At 39.4% G+C, this 22,638-nt stretch overlaps 1 protein-coding gene across 8 annotated transcripts in view; it reads left to right on the forward strand.

Annotated features, from left to right (window-relative positions):
- Nucleotides 1-22,638, forward strand: part of ADGRL2 (adhesion G protein-coupled receptor L2) — a 603,135-nt gene that overhangs the window by 491,605 nt on the left and 88,892 nt on the right. For all 8 annotated transcript variants that reach the window (XM_019501511.1, XM_019501512.1, XM_019501504.1 and 5 more), the window contains one exon: nucleotides 18,629-18,738. In XM_019501511.1, the coding sequence (XP_019357056.1) occupies nucleotides 18,629-18,738 (110 nt within the window). The remainder of the gene's footprint in view (nucleotides 1-18,628; nucleotides 18,739-22,638) is intronic.

The raw sequence follows: 22,638 nt of genomic DNA on the forward strand, positions 1-22,638 counted from the left end.
CCCCCCCTCCCCCCCCCCCCCACACACACACCCACCAAGAATTCAGAAGTTAAAAAGTGGCTACAGTGGGATGCAGAAATGTACACATTTAACATTCTGAAAGTTTACTTCTGCCACAGAATAATCTCCTAGTTATCATAAAAAGAACCCTTTGACCTTTTGGCTCAATTAAGCTGTTTAGTTGAATGCAACAAGAAAACACTTTTTATTGAAATCCATAGATTTTGCATTTGCCCAAGCTCTATACAATCTTAAAGTGGGTAGACATTCTAATGGCATTTTGACATTAATGAGGTTGCTGAAATGGAAAGGTTTAAGGGTCAAAGATACAACTAGCACAATGTTGCAGCACTTCTTTTCTCTCTAATAATGAAGTTGCAACTAATTGCTTAATAAATAGACCATGATTACTGAAAGACATAGATAATTCCCTTCTTCATACTTTATTTTTGACATAATATAGAACAATAATTAGCAATAAATGTAACTACCAATTAAAGAGATCCTTTATGTAATCTAATTGCCATAAGCATACTAAATGAAATATATATGGCGGTGCATTTTTAAAGTTAAAACATTAAAATCTGATTTATTTATTTTTTTAGACTGATGCATACACTTGGCAATTTTTAAATCGTTAATATTAAAACAAAGCTGAAAAACTCGGCTAGGATTTCACTTTTGTATAAAGATTGGCTGTCTGTGTCATACATTATTTAATATGCTTACCCTGTTTATATCAGTGACATAAGAGTGCATGCTCGTTTCTCAGAAGAGTACTGTCTTTGCTGCTTCACAGCACACTGCCTTGTATTCCCTGGCTTGCACATGGTGTTAGCAGATATTTAAAGCACTTCAGCCTAACATTTTATAGGTCATGATGAACTGAGCCTATAAAACAAGTTACTGCTATGAAGTTAATACAGTCTTAGAGTGTAAGATAGACTGAATACTTTACCGAGTACTCAGTATAATATTTTTAGCTTGCAATGGAAACAGCAATTGGGAGAAAATTCTTATATAAATTTTCAGTGTCAAATCTGTTTTATAATACAATTAAGGTACAGAATCCTACACTTGAAATTTACTATCTTCAGTCATTTTTTTTTCAGGCTGTCACTAAAATAGGGCATTTACAGGAGCCCTTGAATTTTCAGTTTGCAATACACATATAAAATAAACTCTAGAAACCTTCAAAGAGAAGCCAGGATATCAAAAGCATTTCCTCAAGCAAACTATAGGGGAAACTGTATCTCTGACTTCTGCTATATGCAACACAAACCGTGTATCCCTGCCCAAGCTCATTTAGCCGTAATACCTTGCAGTAACAGTTAATTAAAAACATAGGTACATATGGTTTGCATAGGTACTATTGTTCTTACAGGTACAAAAACTTCCATATTACATTCTTAGTGACAATCTATGTGACTGATCTTTAACTTTGCTGATCTTTGCTTCCATTATAACTTCTTCCCTGTGATTTCTCAGTGAAAGGCAAGTGGTTTTGAAAATCTATTTAATCTAAGCACTAGGGAACTATCATTTCAGCATAAATCAAACTGTGCTCCCCAACCCTAGGGCTTGTATGAGACCTGTTTCTATTTAACAATAACCAAGTTAAGCTCAGTTATTTTTTATTTAAGAGTAACAATAAATGGTTCATACCCATCAGCCTTCCAATGTTAACTTCATTTCTTATATGCAGTGCACTCAACTGTACTGTTATGCTTCCAAAGCTGTAGGTGTTTTCTCATCTAGAATGTATCAGCACAGATACTGCCTTCAGAGTATTATTCTTGTGCCAGCATCACAGATGGGTATGAAAAACCATCATTTACTTTGTATATTTAGCTTTCTTAGATAATTTTGCTGCCTTTGTGACTGAGATACAGCAAAAGGACACCTCCTGGAGTCGCATTTAACAAAGAGCACTTTGGGTAATATGCTGTAGATGGAATACATATGAGTTAGTGTTCAGTTATCACGAATGCCATCAGCAATGCCTTGTTGCTTTCTTATCAGCCTCTTCCTGCTGTCAACCCAGTGCTTATTTCAATAGAAAAGGATTTGCATCAAATGTAATGCAGCATTATGTATAGCTAACATGGGGTTCTTAATTGTGCCAACACATGAGACTCCTACAGTGGTAGGCAGTTTGATAAAAAGGATTAGATTATGCATATTTTGACATGATTTAAGATTAGTTCTGAGTTGACAGGTGATTCAGTGAATTTTCTCATACATTTCTTATGCAGGTGAGCCCACTTGACTTTTATGTAAAAGCCACAGCACTCATATCTGCAAATGCAAAACAAGCAAACAAACAAAAGAAATCCACCCTTCTTTATTAGGTTAAGACAGGGCACACCAGGCTTCAGAAAAACACAATTCAAATAAGTAATTTACTCCATAAACTGCAAATCCAAAAGAAAAAAAAAGCACCACTCTATTTCTTGAGTTAGAAGAGTATAAAGATTGCTTTGCAGAGGAAGTGCTATACCTGGAAGCCTTGTGAACTTTCTAGATGATAATTAGATCCAGACATCACTATGGTTAATGAATAACAGTGCTTTTGTGACAGGCTTTCCTCCTTGAATAAAAGAAAGTTCTTGTAGTAGGGACTCTGAAATACATTTTAATAGAAAATGATACCACTGTTACTGAGTTGATTACAGACCCTACCAAGGGACAGCACTTCTGTCTCAAGCTTTAAAGCACACTGGAAAAAAATTAGAAGATGAAATCAAAAGGCTGTAATTTTGTTATTAGTCATCAGTTCAACATATATGCCTTTTAAAGATATGAAATTAAAACCTAATACTTGCAATAAAAAGTTAAGGGAAGAGAAAATATTAGTTCTTGGGAGGCCTAAAAATTCAACTTTTGCTCTGTATTTTGCCTCTGGAGTTCTGTTGAGCTTCACAATTGAGTTACTTGCCATAACCCTGTGGAATCGATAGATACCTAGCACTGGTGCATGTTCTGTGTTGATGAAAATCATAACCAAAAAGGGATATTCCCAAGGGCAAGTTTATAAAAAACAATTTATTCTTTTTCACCCTGTAAAACTCATCTTGCATGCAGGTTCTTTTGCATTATTACAAACTCTAATCCTCTGAGTGGGTAATTAACGGACCAGAAAAGCCATTTGTGGAAAGGAAGAGCCATAAGGGTGAAAAATATTTCTCCGCTGAATGATCTTTAAGGAGTAAATAATTACAAGAGCGAGAGGTTTGGGATGACCAATCTAAATCTGAACATAATTAGGAGGAACACAGTCTGAAAATCGAAGCACTTGGCATGTGCAACAATTCTCATATCATAAGACTAATTAAATATTTAAAAGCCAAAAACCCCTCACTATTCAAAGAAAAATAACCTGCCACAAAAGGGTCTGTAACTTTGCAGATAATTAGCGAGGGTTAGGGGGGAAAAATCACAGATTGGCTTCAAGGTTCTGCAAGGTCATGTCTTATTATGCTGTATCTTTTATATGGTCTGGTAACAAGTTTCTTGCTAATTTAATCTAAGTAGGGCATCCCATAGCGATTTCCCATTTCCCTTGTTAAAATTGTGATTGTTTCTCTATGTGCAAACTGCAGTAGGTGAACATTTTTATAAATAATTGCTCCTAATTGATACAGGTCATAATATATATTTTGTTAATTATTCAAAAAGCAGTCTTGAAATTGGAGAAATATACATGTGTAAAGAACAGCTAGATTTTTTTCTTTCTGTTTGGAATGATGTTTTTCACTGCACAGCGTAGTGAGACCTGATGACCTTTTACTTTCAACCTGGTCTCAGTGGCTTGCTCTGTAAATAAGTCTTACTTTCCTATTAAAGCTAAGCTACATTTATGTTGAATGTGCATTTCTGCAAACAAAAGAGTTGTGCTGAATTAATAAGACTCAGAGTGATTCCAGCCTAATTTGCATTAAACTGACCCAAAGGTCCAGTAAAAATGGAAAGAATTATCAAGGTTTCCACAATATCAGAATTTGTATTAACAAATCACCACTGTCATTTTAAAACTGCTTATTTTACTAATTAAAGTGGCTTTTCAGGCCATGTTAACTATGTTTAAGAACTATGCAAATTAACATGAAGGATAAGACTGCATACTTTCAGTAATTTATGACACAATATAGAACTCAGAATATCACATTAAAGCATCTAGGTAGCAGTCTTAAGTTATAAAACTTTTAACTACATTATGAAAATGCTAAATGCCAAGCCATGGATAAAATAAGAATTACAGTATTGCAAAAATGATCTTAAAAGACTTTTTATCATCTTTTGCTCTTTACCTTTGTGTGTTAATTGCAGCTCTGTGTCTAACTATGAAATACTGTGGTTGGGATTTTTCCTTATGTTTGCTATATATTATAGTCTAGTGCTGTGCTTTGGAAAGACTAGACTAAACTGGTTAAATTAATACCAAAGGTTAATTTTCTCACCCAAAACCTGCATAGCACCCAAAAATGGTGCTTCTTTTTAGGAAGATCCAGTAATCATTAGTTGGAATATCTGTATGTTCACACCTAATTAGATGTTATGCTCCAAGAATCTGCTTATTTATCCTAATAACTAAATGAAAGTTTTCTTTTAAAACAAAACTAGAGGAAAAACATATTCAGTGCCTATAGCTTATGATAAATGAAAATAATGTGTGTAAATTACTCAGATGCCATGATGGTGAGTTATAAAAGCTTTCATATGTACCTGTGTGTTTAGTTCTATCTCAGTGGTAAAATGGCCTACTTGGGCGTTTTGCATAGTGAACACCACAAAATGTGTTAACCAAGCTTAGCTAATACCACTTAGTACGCTAACCAAACACACAGCACCATTATTCCCATGTTTTGTTCTTGCTGGCAAAAAATATAAAACCCCTGTAAATGTGTTTTCAGTTTAGTTTCCCCAACTGGAGCTGCTGCAGCAGTGTTATCCAGTACGTAGAAGGTTCCTTCTGTTTCGCATTGTCATATTACTTTTCTTTTTTAAGAAAGAACAGTTTCTTTTAAGAAATTATCTAATTAAAATAAAAGACATTTAAAGAAGCACAGTGTTACTTTAGCGTTTGTCTTACTTTCTGTACTTTTTATGTGAGGATCTTTAAAGAATAAAAAGTTTCTTACAAATAGCACCAAAAATTACTATTAATAGGAGAGATTAAAGAGAAAAAGAATGCTTCTTTTGTTTTAATTGTATATCTGATTCTGTTAGTTATAGTTTCTTTATATCCATTGCATAGTCAGTTCATCAGTATCTCCTGTTGGTTCAGTTGATCTTTCACACAGCAGTAATTATAGAAAATCTTTTTTTCTTGAAAAAAATCTAACTGTAAAGCCACAAAACTCAGTGAAATTATGGTCACACATAGCACCCGACCTACTTTTAACTTTTTTTTCTGACTCAGTTTAAAGTTGATTATTTCTCTGTAAATAAGGGTATTAAAACCAACCAATAAACAAAATACTAAATAGGAATGAATGGTTACAAAAAAAGTACGTCTGAGAGCTTAGCTGTGAGTAATTAAGAATAGTTTAAAGTTCTCTCTTTCTAACAATTGACTGCTTTGAACTTTAAGAACATGAATACTGAAAAGCAGCTGGGTCATAGCTGAATACATTAAAAATTGTAATAAGGGTAAAGTTGAAAGCAAGAAAAATCAAGCTGTTTAATTACTTCAGTATACAAATCTAATATACTTCCATTGATACTGAATCAGATGGGATAATCCTATGAAGGATATTGTGCTTTTTCTTGTTGTATTTGAATGTTTAGAAGTAGACCCGCTATTAACTCTTAATGGTTATAATCTTGAGAATCCCCCGTGACCACAATGCAGTAGGCAACAGGAATGACTTATTACTGCATATATATATTTGACGAATGGGAGCATTACTACGGAACACCTTCTTTTGCCGTATTAATTACACAACATTTAGCTTCCTAATGCAATGTTTACTTAGTAATTAGTAAGACTCAACAAATCATCAATATTAAATTTTTAAAGAAAATTACACTCATTTTTCTCAACCCAGTTGTGTCAGAGTTGGGAGGAGTCATCACTCATCACAAAACACTTTCTTCCCATTAAAAAAAAACCCCTTTCCTACCATAAAGAGAAGTATTTTTTTCACTCTGAATGGTACTTCTGAGGCTGGTGCTGCAGGCTGGTCATCTTGACAAAGTGTATTGTAAATTGTGAGACCAGCAATGTGGTCCACAAACCAATTTCTAGCCTGCCATAATTGTTTGACAGTCATAGAAAGATCTCTAATATTTAAACAAAATGCTTATGGCCAAATTCTGTTCTCATATGTTCATGCATCTCCCCATTTTTCTTTCGATTATTAAAACTGACATCAAAGCAGAACTAAATCTGGTTTCCCTTTGAGCTAGTAAAATGGGGACAGTTTTCCTTTAAAGTGCTCCCCATGTAATATCTGGCTTGCAAAGGAAAGAATCCTATAGGCAGCAATAGGCAAATTCCTAATGTGGGATTCCGTAGTGTTAAAAGGCTGTTTTATAAAGTTGCGTATCTGTCTGAGAGTGGACTTAGTATTGCAGACAGGGGGAAATGTTCACTCTCCCTGCTTGTGGTAACTGTTACAGTATGACTTTCTCTTTTGCAACATGAATGTTGCAACAATGAGAGCACCAAGCCTCCCCAGACTGAAGGCTAAATAATTTTTGTTCTTAACGCTGATTTTCATAACTTTTTTCCCTCCTGGATGTTTTTGTCAGGCTCGGATCACTGAGTAGGTTTCATTTCTGGCATCTGTAATGTTTTTCTCAAGTGATGGTATATGAATCTCTTACACCGATTCATAAAACATCTGTTTTTCCATCATCCAGTTGTATTAATACATGTTTTTAAAAAGCTCTAATCTCTGGGTTCTTCTTACTTTACATGGGTGTTATCTGTAACTTCCCAAGATTAAATTTAAACCTAGTACTGAAAACACTTTTAACAGATGTTGGCTCCCCATTATATAATATCTGTAGATACATTGAGAGAATTAGCAGAGCAAATATGCATGGGAAATGTGACTACATCCAATCCCTCAATTGCAGCACCCCGTTTTGGCAGTATTATGGCATTCCTGATCAGAGAATTCAATATATATTCTTTTTTCATTTGCAGTGCAGTGTGTTTGCTTCAGCCATGACGTATTCCATCTGCCTCCCCCACGTCCATCACCTCAGGCAGTTGAGGGAGGGGATAAGCAGGAGCACCAGTGCTGCACCTCTGCACCTTCTTATTTACCACAAGTCATGCTTAGATGGGCTGCTGCAGGCATAAGAACATAAGAAATGCCATTTACTGAATCAAGCCACTCTTTGTAATTATCCCTCACATTCTGTTTGCCTTTTTGATGGCTGTTGAGCACTGAGCTGATGTTTTTAGCAAACTGTCCACAATGACTCCCAGATCTTTCCTGTGTGGTAACAGCTAATGTAGAGCCCATCATAGTGTTGGTATAATTTGGGTTGTTTTTGCCCAGGTGCATCATGCTTCAATTATCTACATTGAATTCCATCTGCTATTTAGTTGCCCATTTGCTCAGTCATGCCTTGGTGTTTACAATACAGTAATAGAATCATAGAAAATTAGAGCTGGAAGAGACCTCAGAAGGTCATCTAGTCCAACTCCCTGCTCAGATCAGGACCATCCTAACCAAGACTTTTTCCAGTTGTGTCTTAGAATCTCCAACTTTGGAGGTTTTTACCACCTCTCTGTAAAAACCTTTAGTTTTTAGTAATTGCAAGTACTAAATGCCTGAACAGGAGGCCTGTGCAAATAGGGAAGTATTCAATTCAGATTCAAATTTGGCACATGCAGGGGACAGTGATTTGATTTGGAGATTCAGATCACCTGAATCGATTTGGCCAAAACAGCTTTGGAAGACTGGGCACTGATTTGGTGATTCAGATCAGGCAGGGAAAGGCAAGCACAGCCAGGCGGCTGCAGGTTTTCCCGTGGCTTCTCCAGCTGTGCCTACCACCCTGGGCGGGGGGAGCTGCAGGAGAAGCCCCCATGGCTGCCCTGCCTGGCCCCATCCCTTGCCCAGCCCAGCCTTCCAGCACTTAAAAAAATTAACTCCAAAATTAACTCCCTGTAGTCACCTGCTGAAGCAGGGGCTGTGGAGGCTCTGGGGCCATATGGCAGAACCACCTCCCTCACAGCTCCCAGTCCCCAATTTCCCTGCCACTGATGGATGCCCTGCCCGTCCCCAGCATCCTGGCAACTGAAAAGAAAAAAAAAAAGTCCCATGCTCACCGGCTCTGGCAGCAGCAATTGAAGCCTCTGAGGATTCATGGCAAAGCAGGGGGGGCTCTGTCATGAGCTCCCAGTTGCTGCTGCTAGAGCTGGTGAGCGCAGGGCTTCTTTTTTAAGTTCTGGAGGCTGGGGCTGGACAGGGCAGCCATGGGGGCTTCTGCTGCTCCTCTGGCTGTCCCTACCTCTGGTTGTCCTGCTTGCCCAGTCAGTGCAAGGGGGCACGATGCAGAAATGGCTCGCTGTGGGCGGCAGCAGGGCATAGCCTCCTCTTGCAGCGCTGTCGTGCCTGCATCAGCACTAGGAGTGGGGGCTCTGCTGCTTGCCCCTTCCTCCTGGAGTGAGCCATGCCTCTGTCCCCCTGTCCTGTCCTGGCTGGGCAAGAAGAAGCAGGGCTAAGCACCCACTCCCAGTCCTACTGTGCCCGCATCCTGTGCCCCCTACCCCCTCCCTAAGTGATGCACGCCACTGCCCCGGCTGGGTAGGTTGTCCTAGCCCCACTCCTTCCCCCTCCCTACACCCCTTCCCTCCCGCAACCCCAACAGACTTATGAGCTGGAGGTAGCTCTGTCAGCTGCCTGTTTAGTCTATGGCTGAATCTCTAAATCAGCCGAAGCTTTTCTGAATCAATTCAGATGCTTCGAATTGATTTAGAGCTTTTACTTTGTCTCCCAATTCAATTTGTATTCGGAGATTCAGTCACCAAATTGGGCTGTATCTCCTCCAAATTGAATCGGCTACCAAAGCTTTGCACAGCCCTAGTGCACAGTAACTACCATTACTGCACATTCTTAGTGGCATATGGATCATTTCAGACCCTACTGCGCATTAGCAATGAGCGACTGCACAGTAGCATCAGTGTCATGGTTTGTGCCCACTGATACAAGACGCTACCATGACATAGTGTAGACATGCCCATTGCTAGGTTGCATACTACAGTTAAGAATTTGGCAATTTCCAATCTGAGTTCTTTCAGGACCCTAGGGTGAATACCACCAGGTCCTGGTGATTTCCTGTTATTTAGTTTATCCGTTTCCTCTACTACCTCATCTGTTGAAACCTATTGAGCAAGTCACCATGCAAGATGGAACTGTTTAAAATATTTTATCTGTTCACCATTAGTTGGATACATGGAGTAATCAGAATTCCAAAACACTTTACAAATCAGTTTATTCTTTCGCTATTTGTAAGCAATCTGTACTGCCTATACAGTACTGTTCTTTGTTTACTGTTTAGTTTACTCTGTTTACTAATGTCTATTTGATGACTACCTGGCTGGACTCATTTGGGTCCAACCTTTTCTCCCGCCCAGGCAGGGGGTTGGATTTGAAGATCTACAAGGTCCCTTCTGACCCTACTACTTCTATGATATTGTTTACATGTTTATCCACGAAGAGTTATGTTCAGAAAAATCTACAGGATTAGAAATATACAAACAAAAATATATAGAGAACCTCTGTAGCTGGACATGAACCTTTATCTTCTTTGACATGACTTTGGCTTTTATAGTGTATTATACTTGGAAGATGATTTATGCTCATAACAAAAGGTTTTAGAAGGCTAAATTGCTAAATGGTATTATTTAGTGTATGTTTCAACTGTGTAAAACAGCAACAAAGCTAAGAAACATCTAAGGGGAACTTTAAATATAACCTCATTCCTCATTCAGTCTGTTTGTGCCATCTAATGTTAAAGTAGTTCCGGTATCTAGCTCTCTGAATTTTAGTACTACTTCAGCTTCCTGGTCCTGTCATGATATACTGAGCTTTTCATTTTAATGCTGGAGTATTTGTTCAAGTCTGTAGATTTTGCATTTTTAATCTTCCTTAGAACAGTGGTGAATAATGGCCCCTGGCAGGAGATAATGAAATTTTCTTAATTTATATTTTCAAGCAGAAGCCTCAATTGAAAATGGCATCCTATGGCCTGGAGACATAGCTCTAGTGCAAGTTTCAGGGGAGCTGTAATAATAATGCAGTGCCAGCGGTGACGGGGAATGATAGGACAGTGAAGAAGTAATTTAAGGAAGAAAAGAGAATGTACCAAAGCTTTATTGTAGCATATCTAATGATCTGCTGAAGATTCCCAATGGCTTTCGGAGCATGACAGGAGAAACTAATGTTATCTTCCAAAACAGAAGCCCCTGCTTAATCAGCAGAACAACACTATTGATTAAAACACCTTACACAATAGATTACACATGGAATCTCATCTCCATACTTTGGACTTGGTAAAGTGTAATAATGAGCATAAGATAATCAAAAGAAGAGCAATAGCAATTTGTTGGGAATTGTACAAGTCAAGATTAGAGCTGGAATACAGACAAATTAGTATGGGAAATGCATTTGTCCTTAAAGCCAAATGCATGAAACTATATATGCAGTACAGGTATGACAGTGTAATGGGTACAAGATACTTGCTACAGTTGTGAAGCCACTTACTTTATCTTCAATTTTCTCTTGGTTCGTTCATCTTGTATGCAAAGGGGTCATTCTTACATTTGCACCGTCATCATCCTGAGGTGAAAGAAGTTCAAATATTGTACTGAAGTGGATCATTTAAATCTGTGTTCAGTTTCACATTACTGGGGGTGACATCACTGCATTCTGAATCTTTATTCATACTAAAATGATGGAGAAAGATGGTGTTAGAGGGCACAGTAAGTTATTACTTTTACAATTTAGCAGGCTAATTGCATTTATATTTTGTTTTGCAAAACTTTGTTAATATAAGCAACTAGTTTGTCATTGCTTCAGTGCTGCAATTACTCTCTTCCTAACTAGGCTTTCTAATTTAATGCATATACTAGTTTTTATAAATCAGCTATTACTGCATTTATATAGACTGTTTTACAAATCAGGTTTATTTCCTTTTAAGTGACAAATTCATTGTATCATAAGTCTTTGTAAATATAATCTCTGTAGGTTAAAATTAATTCCCTTTATATGTGTGTGTGTGTATATATGATTATATATATGTTTTCGGGGGGGGGGGGTATGTGTATATATATATATATGGGAAGGAATGGGGATTTGGGGTTTTCTAAATGGTTTTTCTTCTAAATTCATATCTCAGCAAAATAAGTGATTATTTAAGAACTCATCCTGAATTATTGATAAAGCATTCTATTTTTTCATACATGCAAATTAATAAACTAAGACCTGAGTCTGAGAGGTGACATCAGTGGAAATTGCAGGTGACTTGTACTTTCTAGGATCAGACTCTTAAGAGTCCATTTTGTGGACACTGCTTTTGTTTTTAGAAATTTTAGACAATACTAGTGTAGGCTTATCTTAATAAAAACAATCCATTAAGGTTGGCACCTGTGCCCTGGCAGAGAGGGGTGGGGAGGGATGAGGGGGTGGCTGCCATCTTGTGTATAGCTGGAGCCAGGTGGAGCAGCTCTCGCTGAGGCTACTGCTGCCCTTTGTGCTGCCCTGCTAACCAGCGTCTCCCCTCCCTGCCCAGGACAGGCTGCCTGTCGTGTGGCCGTGCCTCCCCTGCCCTCCCCCCCACTGTTAATCAGTGGTGAGGGGCAGAACTGCATGAATGACAGCTCTCTTGGCCAATCATCAGCAAGGGGTCGGGCCACCTGAAGGGCACCTCTCTCTGTCAATCAGCAATATAGTTGTGGGCCTTTCCATTGAAAGTCACAAATTGTATGCCTACCTCCTTGATATTGGTAGGTCCCTATAAATTCCAGGTTCTTAAGAGGTTCTTCAGACCTGATGAAGGATACCTTGTCCCCAAAAGCTTGTCTAAAATCTCTCTGAGCAGTGCCTCTTGCATATTTCCTGAACCATCCTTGCAGCAACATCACTTCAACCCTGCCTTGTTTTTAAGCATCACTAATACATGTCCATTTTATCTGAACTAATATCTTTTCTTTTTCCTTAAATAGCTGGCCAGATAAGTTTTCCACATTTTAAAGGTTTTGTTACTGTGATAACTGATAAGACTCAGATCAGGAGAGAAAATAAAGGGGAGATAAATAGTATTATTCCAAATAAAAACAAAATTCTACAGCTTCCAATGGATTTGAATATATCTACTCATTCCCTTCATATTGCTTTTGTAAGATCTTCTTTTTCCCAGCTAAGCAATCACTTTCAGTCAGCCTTGGGCTTTTCCACTCAATTTGTATATGGGTTTTATTGTGACCAATAAATATATCTATCTTCTAATTGTCCACAATGCTGATCAGTCAAGTGTAAAATTAAATTTTAATACAGGCTCATAGTGATGGAAACCTTGGTACGAACTTATCCATTATCTGAAGTCTGATTTTAAAAGTGATATTTTTACCAAAGCAAGATTTTAATTCATTTAATCAAGCATGCCAATTCCTACAAAGAATAGTAAAAGTAAATACATAAATAACTATAATTTTATCTCAGAGGTGTTCTCATTGGTTCGTTTAGGAATGATTTTGTGTGGTGTACTGTAATCTGAGTAGGAGCGAGCTAGATTTTCTGCCGCATTCCCTTATTCTGCCCCTACCACCCATTGCATATCTTATTACAGAATAAGACAACCTTAAGCTGCAGGAGGTGCATGGAGGGAAAAAGGCATTCTATGTTTTCAGAGCCATAAAAAATGTTTTCTCCCTTCACAGTCTTCTATGCAGAATCTCACATCAGTATGAGTCAGGGGCCAGGGAAGATTAAAAATGACTTTGGATGAGCTACTTATTCCAGTTTATTTTCTCCAGAATGTTTGTTGAAGTTTGTGAATGATACTTCTTTGGGAAGTACTGTTATTCTGAGCAGCTGTTATTAGTTTCCTGTTCTTATCACATACTATACCACACCGCGTCAATAGCATAGCTGCTGTATGAGTTACCTGACCTTACATTTTGGTGAAGGGGGTAGTGATAAGGGCTAGGGACAGATATTCAAAAAGCCCAAGCCTGAATCGATTCAATCTTTGCAGGTTAGTCTAGCCTGCATAGATTGAACCAATTTGTAGAGTGAACAGACATTCACTGTTGATTCAGGAAATACAGGCACATGCCTGTATTTTTATGAAGTTTATGCAGTAACTTATGGTAGAAGCTGGGGGGTGCTAGAGCGAGCCCTCCCTTCCTTTTGGCTTGGGTGGGGGGGCTGTGCGGGCAGGCCTGAGTGTGATTGAGGAGGATTTTAAACCCCCACCCTGAGCAGGTCTGCTAGGCTGTTCAGACAGGGGGAGGGAGGGGAGAGGAAACATGGCCAGCCCCCAGCCCCTGGCTGGCACCAGGCAGCAAGAGCAGGGGCATGGCCAGATCCACATGGCAGGGGAGGAAGGGGAGAGCCCTGCCCAGTGCAGCGGCTCCTTGACAGCTCAGCCTGGCCTGGGTGCAGGGAGCTGAGAGCAGTCCAGGTGCACAACTCCTGTGGCCCCAGCTCAAGCCTCAGCTCCAGCTGGGAAGGGCATGCCTCAGCCAGGGCTGAGCGGGGCCAGCTGCAGGTGCTCTGAAGGGAGGGGCTGGCCTGGGCTGTGGGGGGCAAGGTCCTTCCCAGCCAGTTGCAGCTCTGTGAAAGCCCTGCCCAGCCTGGGCATGGGGAGCTGGGAATAATCCAGTTGCACAGCTCTCACGGCCTCAGCCCAAGCTGCAGCCAGCTGGAAAGGGCCCTCCCCTGTGGCCCAGCCTGGGCCAGCCCCACCATCCATCCAGCCAGGAGTGAGAACTAGAGCTCCATGCCCTGGGCAGAAGCTTCCAGGCTGAAGCTTCCTGCCCACCCACTTAATGCACTGTAGCAGAGGCAGCATCAGCATCTGGAGATGGAAGTAGAATAGCCCCCTAGCCCTGGCCAGCATACAGTGATGGACAGTGAGCATGGTGGCAACTGTGGGCACATGAGCCCCACAGGCAGCTGTTGAGCTCTGGGACTGCCAGTGCTTCCAAGGTGGCTTGGGAAGCCACAGGCACATCCCACATGACCAGTCTGGCTGCCAGGGCACCTGCTTGTAGCTGCTGCCTGGCCAAACCACCACCTTTGTGCTCTGGGTTGGGCTGTTATGGAGCTGCAGCTGGCTGGGAAGGATCCCACCCCTGGGCTGTCCCCATTATCAGCCTGCCTCAGCCAGGGCTGAGCAGGGTTGGCATGTAGGGGCTGGGCTGGGCCACGGGGGCAGGGCCCTTCCCAGCCACCTGCAACTCCATGACAGTCTGGCTTGGCCAGGGTGTGAGGAGCTGGAAGCGGTCCAGCTGCACAGCTCCTGTGATCCCAGCTTGAGCTGCGGCTGACTGGGAAGGGCCCTGCCCCTGTTGCCCAGCCTGGGCCAACCCCTCTGTGCCTATCCTTAGCAGCGCCAGCAGGCCAGCCCCGCTTAGCCCCCCAGCCTCAGCCCCCCAACCTCACCTCTGCTGCAGGTGAGGCAGGCAGATGGTGGGGCCATGCTGGCCAGCCAGCTCTGGCCACACCCCTACCCTGCCACTGTAGCTGAGAGGGGGGAGTGACCCTAACAGGGGCCAGGCAGACCCTTGCGGTCTCTGGGGGAAGAGGGGAGGGAGGGAACGGAAGTGGGGAATAACCCCCCTCCCTGCCAACTTAGCCTTAGGGGGCCATGCTGTGCCAGCGTCTGGCGATGCCCGCTCCCGTGCTCAGACAACAGAGGGCCAGGGCCAGCCCTGCTGTCCGGAACAGACAGCACAGCACAGCCCAGGACTTAGAAGCATGCTGGGATGCTGGGGGGCTCTGGTTTAACTTAAACCAGGAAGGGGTCTGGGACAGAAGTTCCGTAAACCAGTTTGACCCAAATCATTAAGTTTGATGCAACATTCAACCAGTTGTAACTTTAAACCAGTTTTGGCCATTCTGAAACTGGTTTATGTGTACGAAACTTATGTTCTGTTACAGGTTTAAACTAGTTTTCTGATCACTTATTGTGTAACTTCTATCCCTAGTGAAGGGGAGCATTGAGATGGAGATCAAAGCTAGACCCTACTTATCGATCCTTAAGTTGTTCCTATGGTTCAGCATGCAAAAAAACCTGGACATCCCCTACTTCTCTTGACAGTCTTAACAGCAAATGTTTAGTGGCTCTATGGAAACCGAATTAGTAAAGTGTGTAAGGTTGTTGTTTAAGAATTTATATGGCAAGGAGTATATATATTGTTCATTCAGTCCTGACAGATCTACTCTACTATTTCATTACTGTAAAACAGTGGTTCTTAACTGCAACAAGAACCTGCCATAACTGCTGCCATGGGGTGAAATTGTCCCATGCACCTCTATTTTCAGGAGATATTGCCATAGGAAGCTGACAAGCAGCTGCTGCAGAAAGGCACACTTGTATGCATTACATCATTTAGGCAGCTGCACTGTTTCTTCTGTAGCTTTTCCTGCTTTGGTTCCAGTGTGCCTCCTGAAAACAAAGGCACACAGGACAGTTTCACCCTGTGGCAGTGGCAGTCTGGAAATAAATGCCATTACTATTAGGTAGAGCTATGTCATACTGCTCCATTTTTTAGGATGCACGTTAGAGCTGAACCAAGAAGAATGCAGCAGAAATTGTGTGCCTGCCTGCATAATGAAGTGCTGCTGCTGCAGCTGCTAATCAGTTCTGTTCCCACTTGCCTCCTTAAAACTAAGGCATGTGGGACAGTTCTACCTGCCCATGTGCCTCTGTTTCTAGGAGACACCATGCAAGGTCAGACCAGGGCTAACTACAGCAAGAGCACATACTCCTGCCACAGCTGCTTCTCAATCTGGTCTTGCAGGAGTGTGACACAGTTCCACCTGGCTGGTGTCTATGGTAGTGGGGTGAATATGGTAGAATTATAATGACCTATTCTACTGCTAACATTGTTACTTAAAATTGCCAATAGCTCTAATTAAGAGTGAGACCTGATAAAGGGGGATAAGGCAAAATGCCATGTTTATTGGTGCCATGAAGCAGATACATAAGCTTCGACACACCAGTCATACAAACAGACATAAACAAGCATACATACAGACAAAACTGCTCCAGTAAGATGTTATAGTTACCAGCAGATGTTACTCAATATTAGCACTGGGTGGCTGGGTCCAGGCTTATTGAGGGTGATAGGAGCGGGGGTATACCGGCATGCATGCCTGTGCTCCATGATGTTGCAAAGAATGGATTCTGCCTCTTGGCTTGTCTGCATCTCACTTTTATAGGGATTTCAAGACTTTGTTCAGCATTGGGATTTTTCATGCTCAGTCTTTAATTAGGGGTTGTTTCTTCTGAGATATCAACTTGAGGTCATTCCAGTGCATCTCCACTGAGGTCATTCCAGTAAAGTTGGTATCTTCATTGGTATCTTTGCCTTGAAGCATTGTCTGCATCTCCGAGTTGGTATTTCAGTCATTGTGTAGTTCAAATGGAAGGATATGCAAAATTCTTTCTTACTATCTTCTTTGCACCTGATTACAGATGAGTTCTTCAGCCATCCATTAATTAGCTTAATTAGGTTACTGTCTGGTAACATACATTGGTGCCTTGTTGCTTACACAATCAATTACATTTTCTTCTGTTTTCATGCAAATAGTTACCATTCTTTCACTATTCACACAGACACTCATGTATACAGGGCATACAAAGTTCAGCTACTCATGTCAAGCAGGGAACAAGCACAAAATGGAGTTTTAGTTCTTCATACAATCATAGAGGTTGATCAATTTAATACTATTATCATTTAAACATAACTAATATGCAAAAATTCATACTACAACAGATGAATTAATAATAGGTTTGTAATGTGTAGATGATAATATGCATAATCTATTTAAATTAAAATTTTAATGGTGTGCTGCTAAATTCTGAGTATTTTTGGAGGGGTTCCTTGAGTTTAAAAAGATTAAGAACCACTGCTACAGAAGAAATGGGGAGAGTTATCAGTTATAGTTATAGCTGACCTTTTATGAGGTAGCATGAATTGAAGAACAGAGTGATCTTGCATCTCTTGGCAATGGGCAGCTGTAAAAATCCATTGGTAGCAAGATGTATTACCTTAACTTGAGATCCAGTATTCAGGAGTGTGGGAAGTGGTGGTAAGAGGAAACTTAATATATGACTGGAGTCAAAGGCTAGACTATTATTTAACTTTGGGCTTCTTTTATTCAGTTTGCTGACAAACAGAACTCACCAATGAAATCAGCCAAACTCTCTTCCTTTTAGTTGCCAATGCTTTTCTAACGATTTATTTTCACTTCTGTGTTTCTTTTTGCCTCTGTGTAGGAGACTTACAGAGTTTATTAAGTTTCATGCGCTTTGTTGCAACTGTGTGAGGTTAATTTAAATTTAATATTATTTTTGTACTTCATATACCTGAGTAATCTGAAATTGATGCCAATTCTAACGTTTGCTATTTTGTGTACAAGGTATTGTAAACTCATTGGTTTCTGGCTATTGCAGGTATTTGCACAAAATTTGTTCTCATATCACAATTCAGTGGTTTTCAAAAGATTTCTTAATGAAATAAAGAGATTTTCTTGCACAGTATTTTAGTTTGAATATCTTTCAGCTGATTCATCATTTTAACTGCTTTTCTTATTTCTTCAAAAGGTCATTCTTTACCTCTTCCTGTAATCCAACAGAGGCATGGCCATACTTGCCCTGGGATGTTTAACAATACAGTAATTTAAGTGTGAAGTTTAATGTTCTTTGTCTGCAGTAACCTTCAAACCAAAATCATCTTCCTTTTGGCAGAGGAAGTAAAGCTTTTCTGAGACAGATATGCACACATTAAGCAGTACATACATCTTTAAAAAGCAAGACAGTGAGTTATGGTATGAGCAAAGCCTTGTCAAAGCCATTCATATTTGTTATTACACATTATTTTGAAATGTAAACTTATACCAAAACACGGTGCCATAGAGAGTCATATGAACCCAATATTTATTTGGGGCAGTTTCCTCAATCAAAAAAAGGTGAGTTAACTTTAGAAATAAGCAAAATTTACGTTAAAACACCATATTTCCTTGTGCGCAACATGTACCTCTTTGCTAACAAAATTTTGCTGGTAACTGGAATGTGCCACTTACAAGCAAAACCTTGGTGAAGTGTGCACATGTTCCATAAGGAGTAGAACAGTGAGCAGGCTTATCTTCTTTGTTGCTGCTACTCAGTTACTTAGTCAAGGAAAGAGAATTTTTTTCTTACACACCTTGTTTTTGACAAGCAGAATTATTTTATTTCAGGGCACATTGCATTCCAGGTAAATGAGGTATTGCCTTTAAACTATATAAAGTAGCTTCATACTAATTAACTCTAGTGCTTTATTGATTGGATTGACCAACATATGAAGAAAATCAGCACCATATTGCACTATGTTAGCATAAACTTGCAGCTTAAAATTTCCTTTAAATTAGCCTTCTTTTCCCCTCTACAGGTGCAACAACCGAACACAGTGTATAGTAGTTACTGGGTCAGATGTCTTTCCTGATCCCTGTCCTGGAACATACAAATATCTTGAAGTCCAATATGAATGTGTTCCTTACAGTAAGTATACAATTTTTGATCTTGTTCACTTCCCCTAGCCTTCATAGTTAGTGCTGGAGTGGTATTACATGCTAAAGAAGCATATGTTTATGGCCTACAGAACCATTATGCATGCAGAGCACTTACAGACTAGGGCCTCCAATTAGCTTCACAAAGTGTGGAAGGAAGCCATAGTGTGATGCTGGCCAAGTGTCTGTCTGTGTTCTTAAGTGTTTGGCTTTTAAGGCTACTGTTTTTCCAGAAAACAAACTTGAATTAGCTATTCAGTAGGCCAGATAGAAATTTGTACTTTTGCCCAATACCAGTTGCTGACAAATTGGTTTGGCTTACAGTTTTCTAAAGAGGATTTGACTTCAGTTTTAATCATGAGCTACTTGAAAGGCTACCTGCTGTTGTGGTTACTTTTGGTGCATGGCAGAACCCACCACTGAGATATCAGAGGTGAATGCCTGAATTATTAGATTTTGTAAGAAACTGTTGTGCTGTCATGCTTGAGGGCACAAGTAGATGTGGGTTCAAAATTAATAATTTATCGATAAACTAAAAACATAAAACAGATGTATAGGGGAGAGAATAAGAAATAGACATAACATTTATTATAAACAGAAAATTTGTTTCGTGACTTGAAATGAACTTTTAAAACATTTTTAAAATTAACTGTGATTGAGTAATCAGTAGCTTATGGCTACTTCAGCAGTTTTGCATAATATCTTTCTAATGCCAGAATTCACTACTTTTTACAATTGTATCATAATTATTTTAGTGCAGTAATGAATATATTCTTTTTTAATTGAAATGTAACTGTTGTTTTTTTAAATTGTGCTTATTCAGCTTTTTAAAACTGTTTTAGGTCATTCTTCGCAGTGGCTTCTCCATCCTGTGATTCAGCACAAAAATGACTATGCTTGCAATGGGAAATTTGGCAATACAGTTATTGTTGTGTAACCCTAAAACCAAAATCACACTTCCTTTTCACATAGGAGACAGCCAAATCTGAGATGTAAAAATGCTCAAGTAGCAGAAAGTACACTTCAAAATAGTAATTGTATGAGTTCTGGCATAAGCAAAGTCAGTACAAAACTGTCCTTACTGGTTATTGCGCACACTTTTATAATGTAAACTTAAATCAAAATGCTTCTTCATAGTGCTTCACCATTTTAGCTGTATTGAGCATCAGTTAAAGGCCAAACACAGATCATCTTTTCTTTTCATCTCTGCTCTGTATTCCTGTGTCATTGTGAACTGGGTGCTTTGGAGATTTTTTTTTTCCTATGCCATTTGTAGGATTGGAAGCCTACTGCATACACTGATCCTTAGTACTCTCCCTCGTGTGTAGTAGTGGTGGCTTGTTATAACCATTTTTCTTGTGCCACTTTTGAGGAGTGATATCCAGATCTAACCTAAATTATTTTGTTTCATAAACGGCACTTTTACTTTAGCATTATTTCTGTTCCCAAAAATCCCAGAAAAAGGGCAATGCATCTTATTCCAAAGCATGAGATCAGACAAATGCCAAGAGGTTACTTGTCCTTGGAGCCAGTTCCGGTAGGCTAGTCCATAGAGAAAATATTATGCAAATATTATTTTCAAACATTAAAATAATTTTCTGTGCTGTTTTAGGAAGACAAATATGGATATATTCTACTCATTGGGTATTCCTATCTACAGGAACTTTTTCTTTTTCAGTTATCAGAAGTATAGAGCCACAGCGCGGCCTGACCTGTAACATGTAGTATTCTACTTGAAAATGATTGCTATTGTTTTGTTTTTTAGTGATAATTCCATTGACATACCCCTCGAATTATCCTGTGCTAATATAATTCAAGTCTCTCGACATCTTTTGTACTTTCAAGTAAAGTTTAGAAAATTGTAACTGCAGGATGTACAGAGGTGACACCAAGAGTTATTACAGAGTTGTCATAGGAATTATCTCCAGTTACTGACAATTCTCAAAACCTATGGGACACCAGTTTGACAAATATTACCATTTATCCAAACCTCACCTTATCTTAGTATTCCATTTCCCCCTACCCCACAAAATGTAACCTTATGTTCTTCCAACTTCAATGTTCTCTGTTATACATTTCAGCTTGGAGAGCAATGAGCTTTGGGAGACTCTGTTCATTCTCTGTCTGGCCAGCTGAAATGCCTAAAATCACAAGATTTGCAAATAGCAGTTAGCCCAACGTAAGAACGTCATTAAAGGATTTCAGAAAGTTGGGCTAAAGGGGAGATGTTGACTGATTCAAACATTTTCAAACCAAACAGTTCAGATTCCAGTTCTCACTTTTCTGAATTGGTCCCTCCCTCTTTAATTATCACAATTTTGCAAAACGTGCTTCAAATCATAGTGACTGCTTTTTGCCCATGAGGCAGTAAAAAATAGTGCTAGTAGTATGGATTTCATGGGAAAAGGTATGAGCTCTCAAACATCAGATTTAACGTGTCACCCTTGTACAGCGTGTAGTATATTAGCTTTTCTATGTCTATCTGGCCTCCATAAATACATAGCTGCCTTTCAGATCATACATATTGATTGGGCTTCCTGGGTTCTATATTCATGGCCCTCATAAAGAAATCCTCAGTGAGAAGCTTCTTTTGTTTGCATCTCAAAATTCAGATCTATTGCTTAAATTTCAAAGAAATTGAAATGCCCTACTTGACATTTCTCTCAATTATGCTGCACAATGCATGTTGATACTTTGAATAACAGAAGTCAGCCCTTTTAGGATTAATAAGCACATCAGAAGAACCGCTTTCTAAATCTGTACATAAAATTTTATTTTAAGCCTTATTTGGACTCAGGAATTCAATGGAATCCATTTTAAAAGTGTGTCTCTCTCTCTGTCTCTCTCTCTCTCTCTCTCTCTCTATTGATTGGACTTTGAAGCATTTGTTTATTTCAATTAGCCCATCTGTCCCTGAAAAATGTACAGCTGTACACAAATGTACTCAGAGTAGACATGCCACTAATGATTTTTGTTATCCCTGTCTTTTTGCCCCTGTCCTACTATTACTAATTCTAAGCAGGTACAATATTTCTCATTGCTGAGGAATAAGCTCATGCATAATAGTTCACAGACAGAATCATCTGAAAGTCATTAACACTGAGTTGTGGAAACATAAGAATTCTGTTTTTTTACTCAGATAACTCCAGAATTGCAAATTGCAGGAAAAGAAGTATGTTATCTGAAAATGTATAAATGAGCAATGTTTAGCAAAACTACCATCCATTTTGAGAACATTAGTCAAAAAAAGTTCTTGAATTATCCCTTAAAGAAACATTAGGTGGATCATCCAGTGCCATTCTAAGAAAATAATCGTATGTAATTTTGTTAAATGAAACTGAAAACCCAGAATATTTTTTGGAACAACAAATACCTTTCATGGATAATACCATAATGCCAAAGTTGTAATAGCTGTACAAATAGTTTTGAATACATGTCCTTTGTATCAACAGATGCTGTTACAAAGAATAGTGCAACTGGCATTATCCAGATCATTTTATGAAACTGACAGACATACTTCAAAGCCCACTGACAATGTGAACTACTTTATATGAGTAGTAATTATTGAGAAGCTATTTACTAGCTGGACTTTGGTTGTATAACACCCTTCATGTAACTGTAATCTATTTCTTGGAGCATCTTTGGAAAATAATTGTTTTAGTAATTTAATTCTGCTAATCAGGTTTGTTTTAGGAAGGCATTTTCCTTTTTTGGTGTGTGTCTGGTGGGGATGGGTACTTATTTTAAATGCTTGGTCTGACTGTCTTTGCATACTAGCTTGCTGTTTCGGGCTTAATCGATGATGCTGAAGAATATCTGATGTTAACTTTTTCTTCTCTTTTCTTCTTCCTTACTGTGCTTTTGCTTCTTTCTTCTAGATGTTTGCGCTTGT

This window comes from Gavialis gangeticus, unplaced genomic scaffold, assembly GCF_001723915.1.
Source record: "Gavialis gangeticus isolate Ggan-Ray unplaced genomic scaffold, GavGan_comp1, whole genome shotgun sequence".
In the NCBI taxonomy this organism is placed as follows: domain Eukaryota; kingdom Metazoa; phylum Chordata; order Crocodylia; family Gavialidae; genus Gavialis; species Gavialis gangeticus.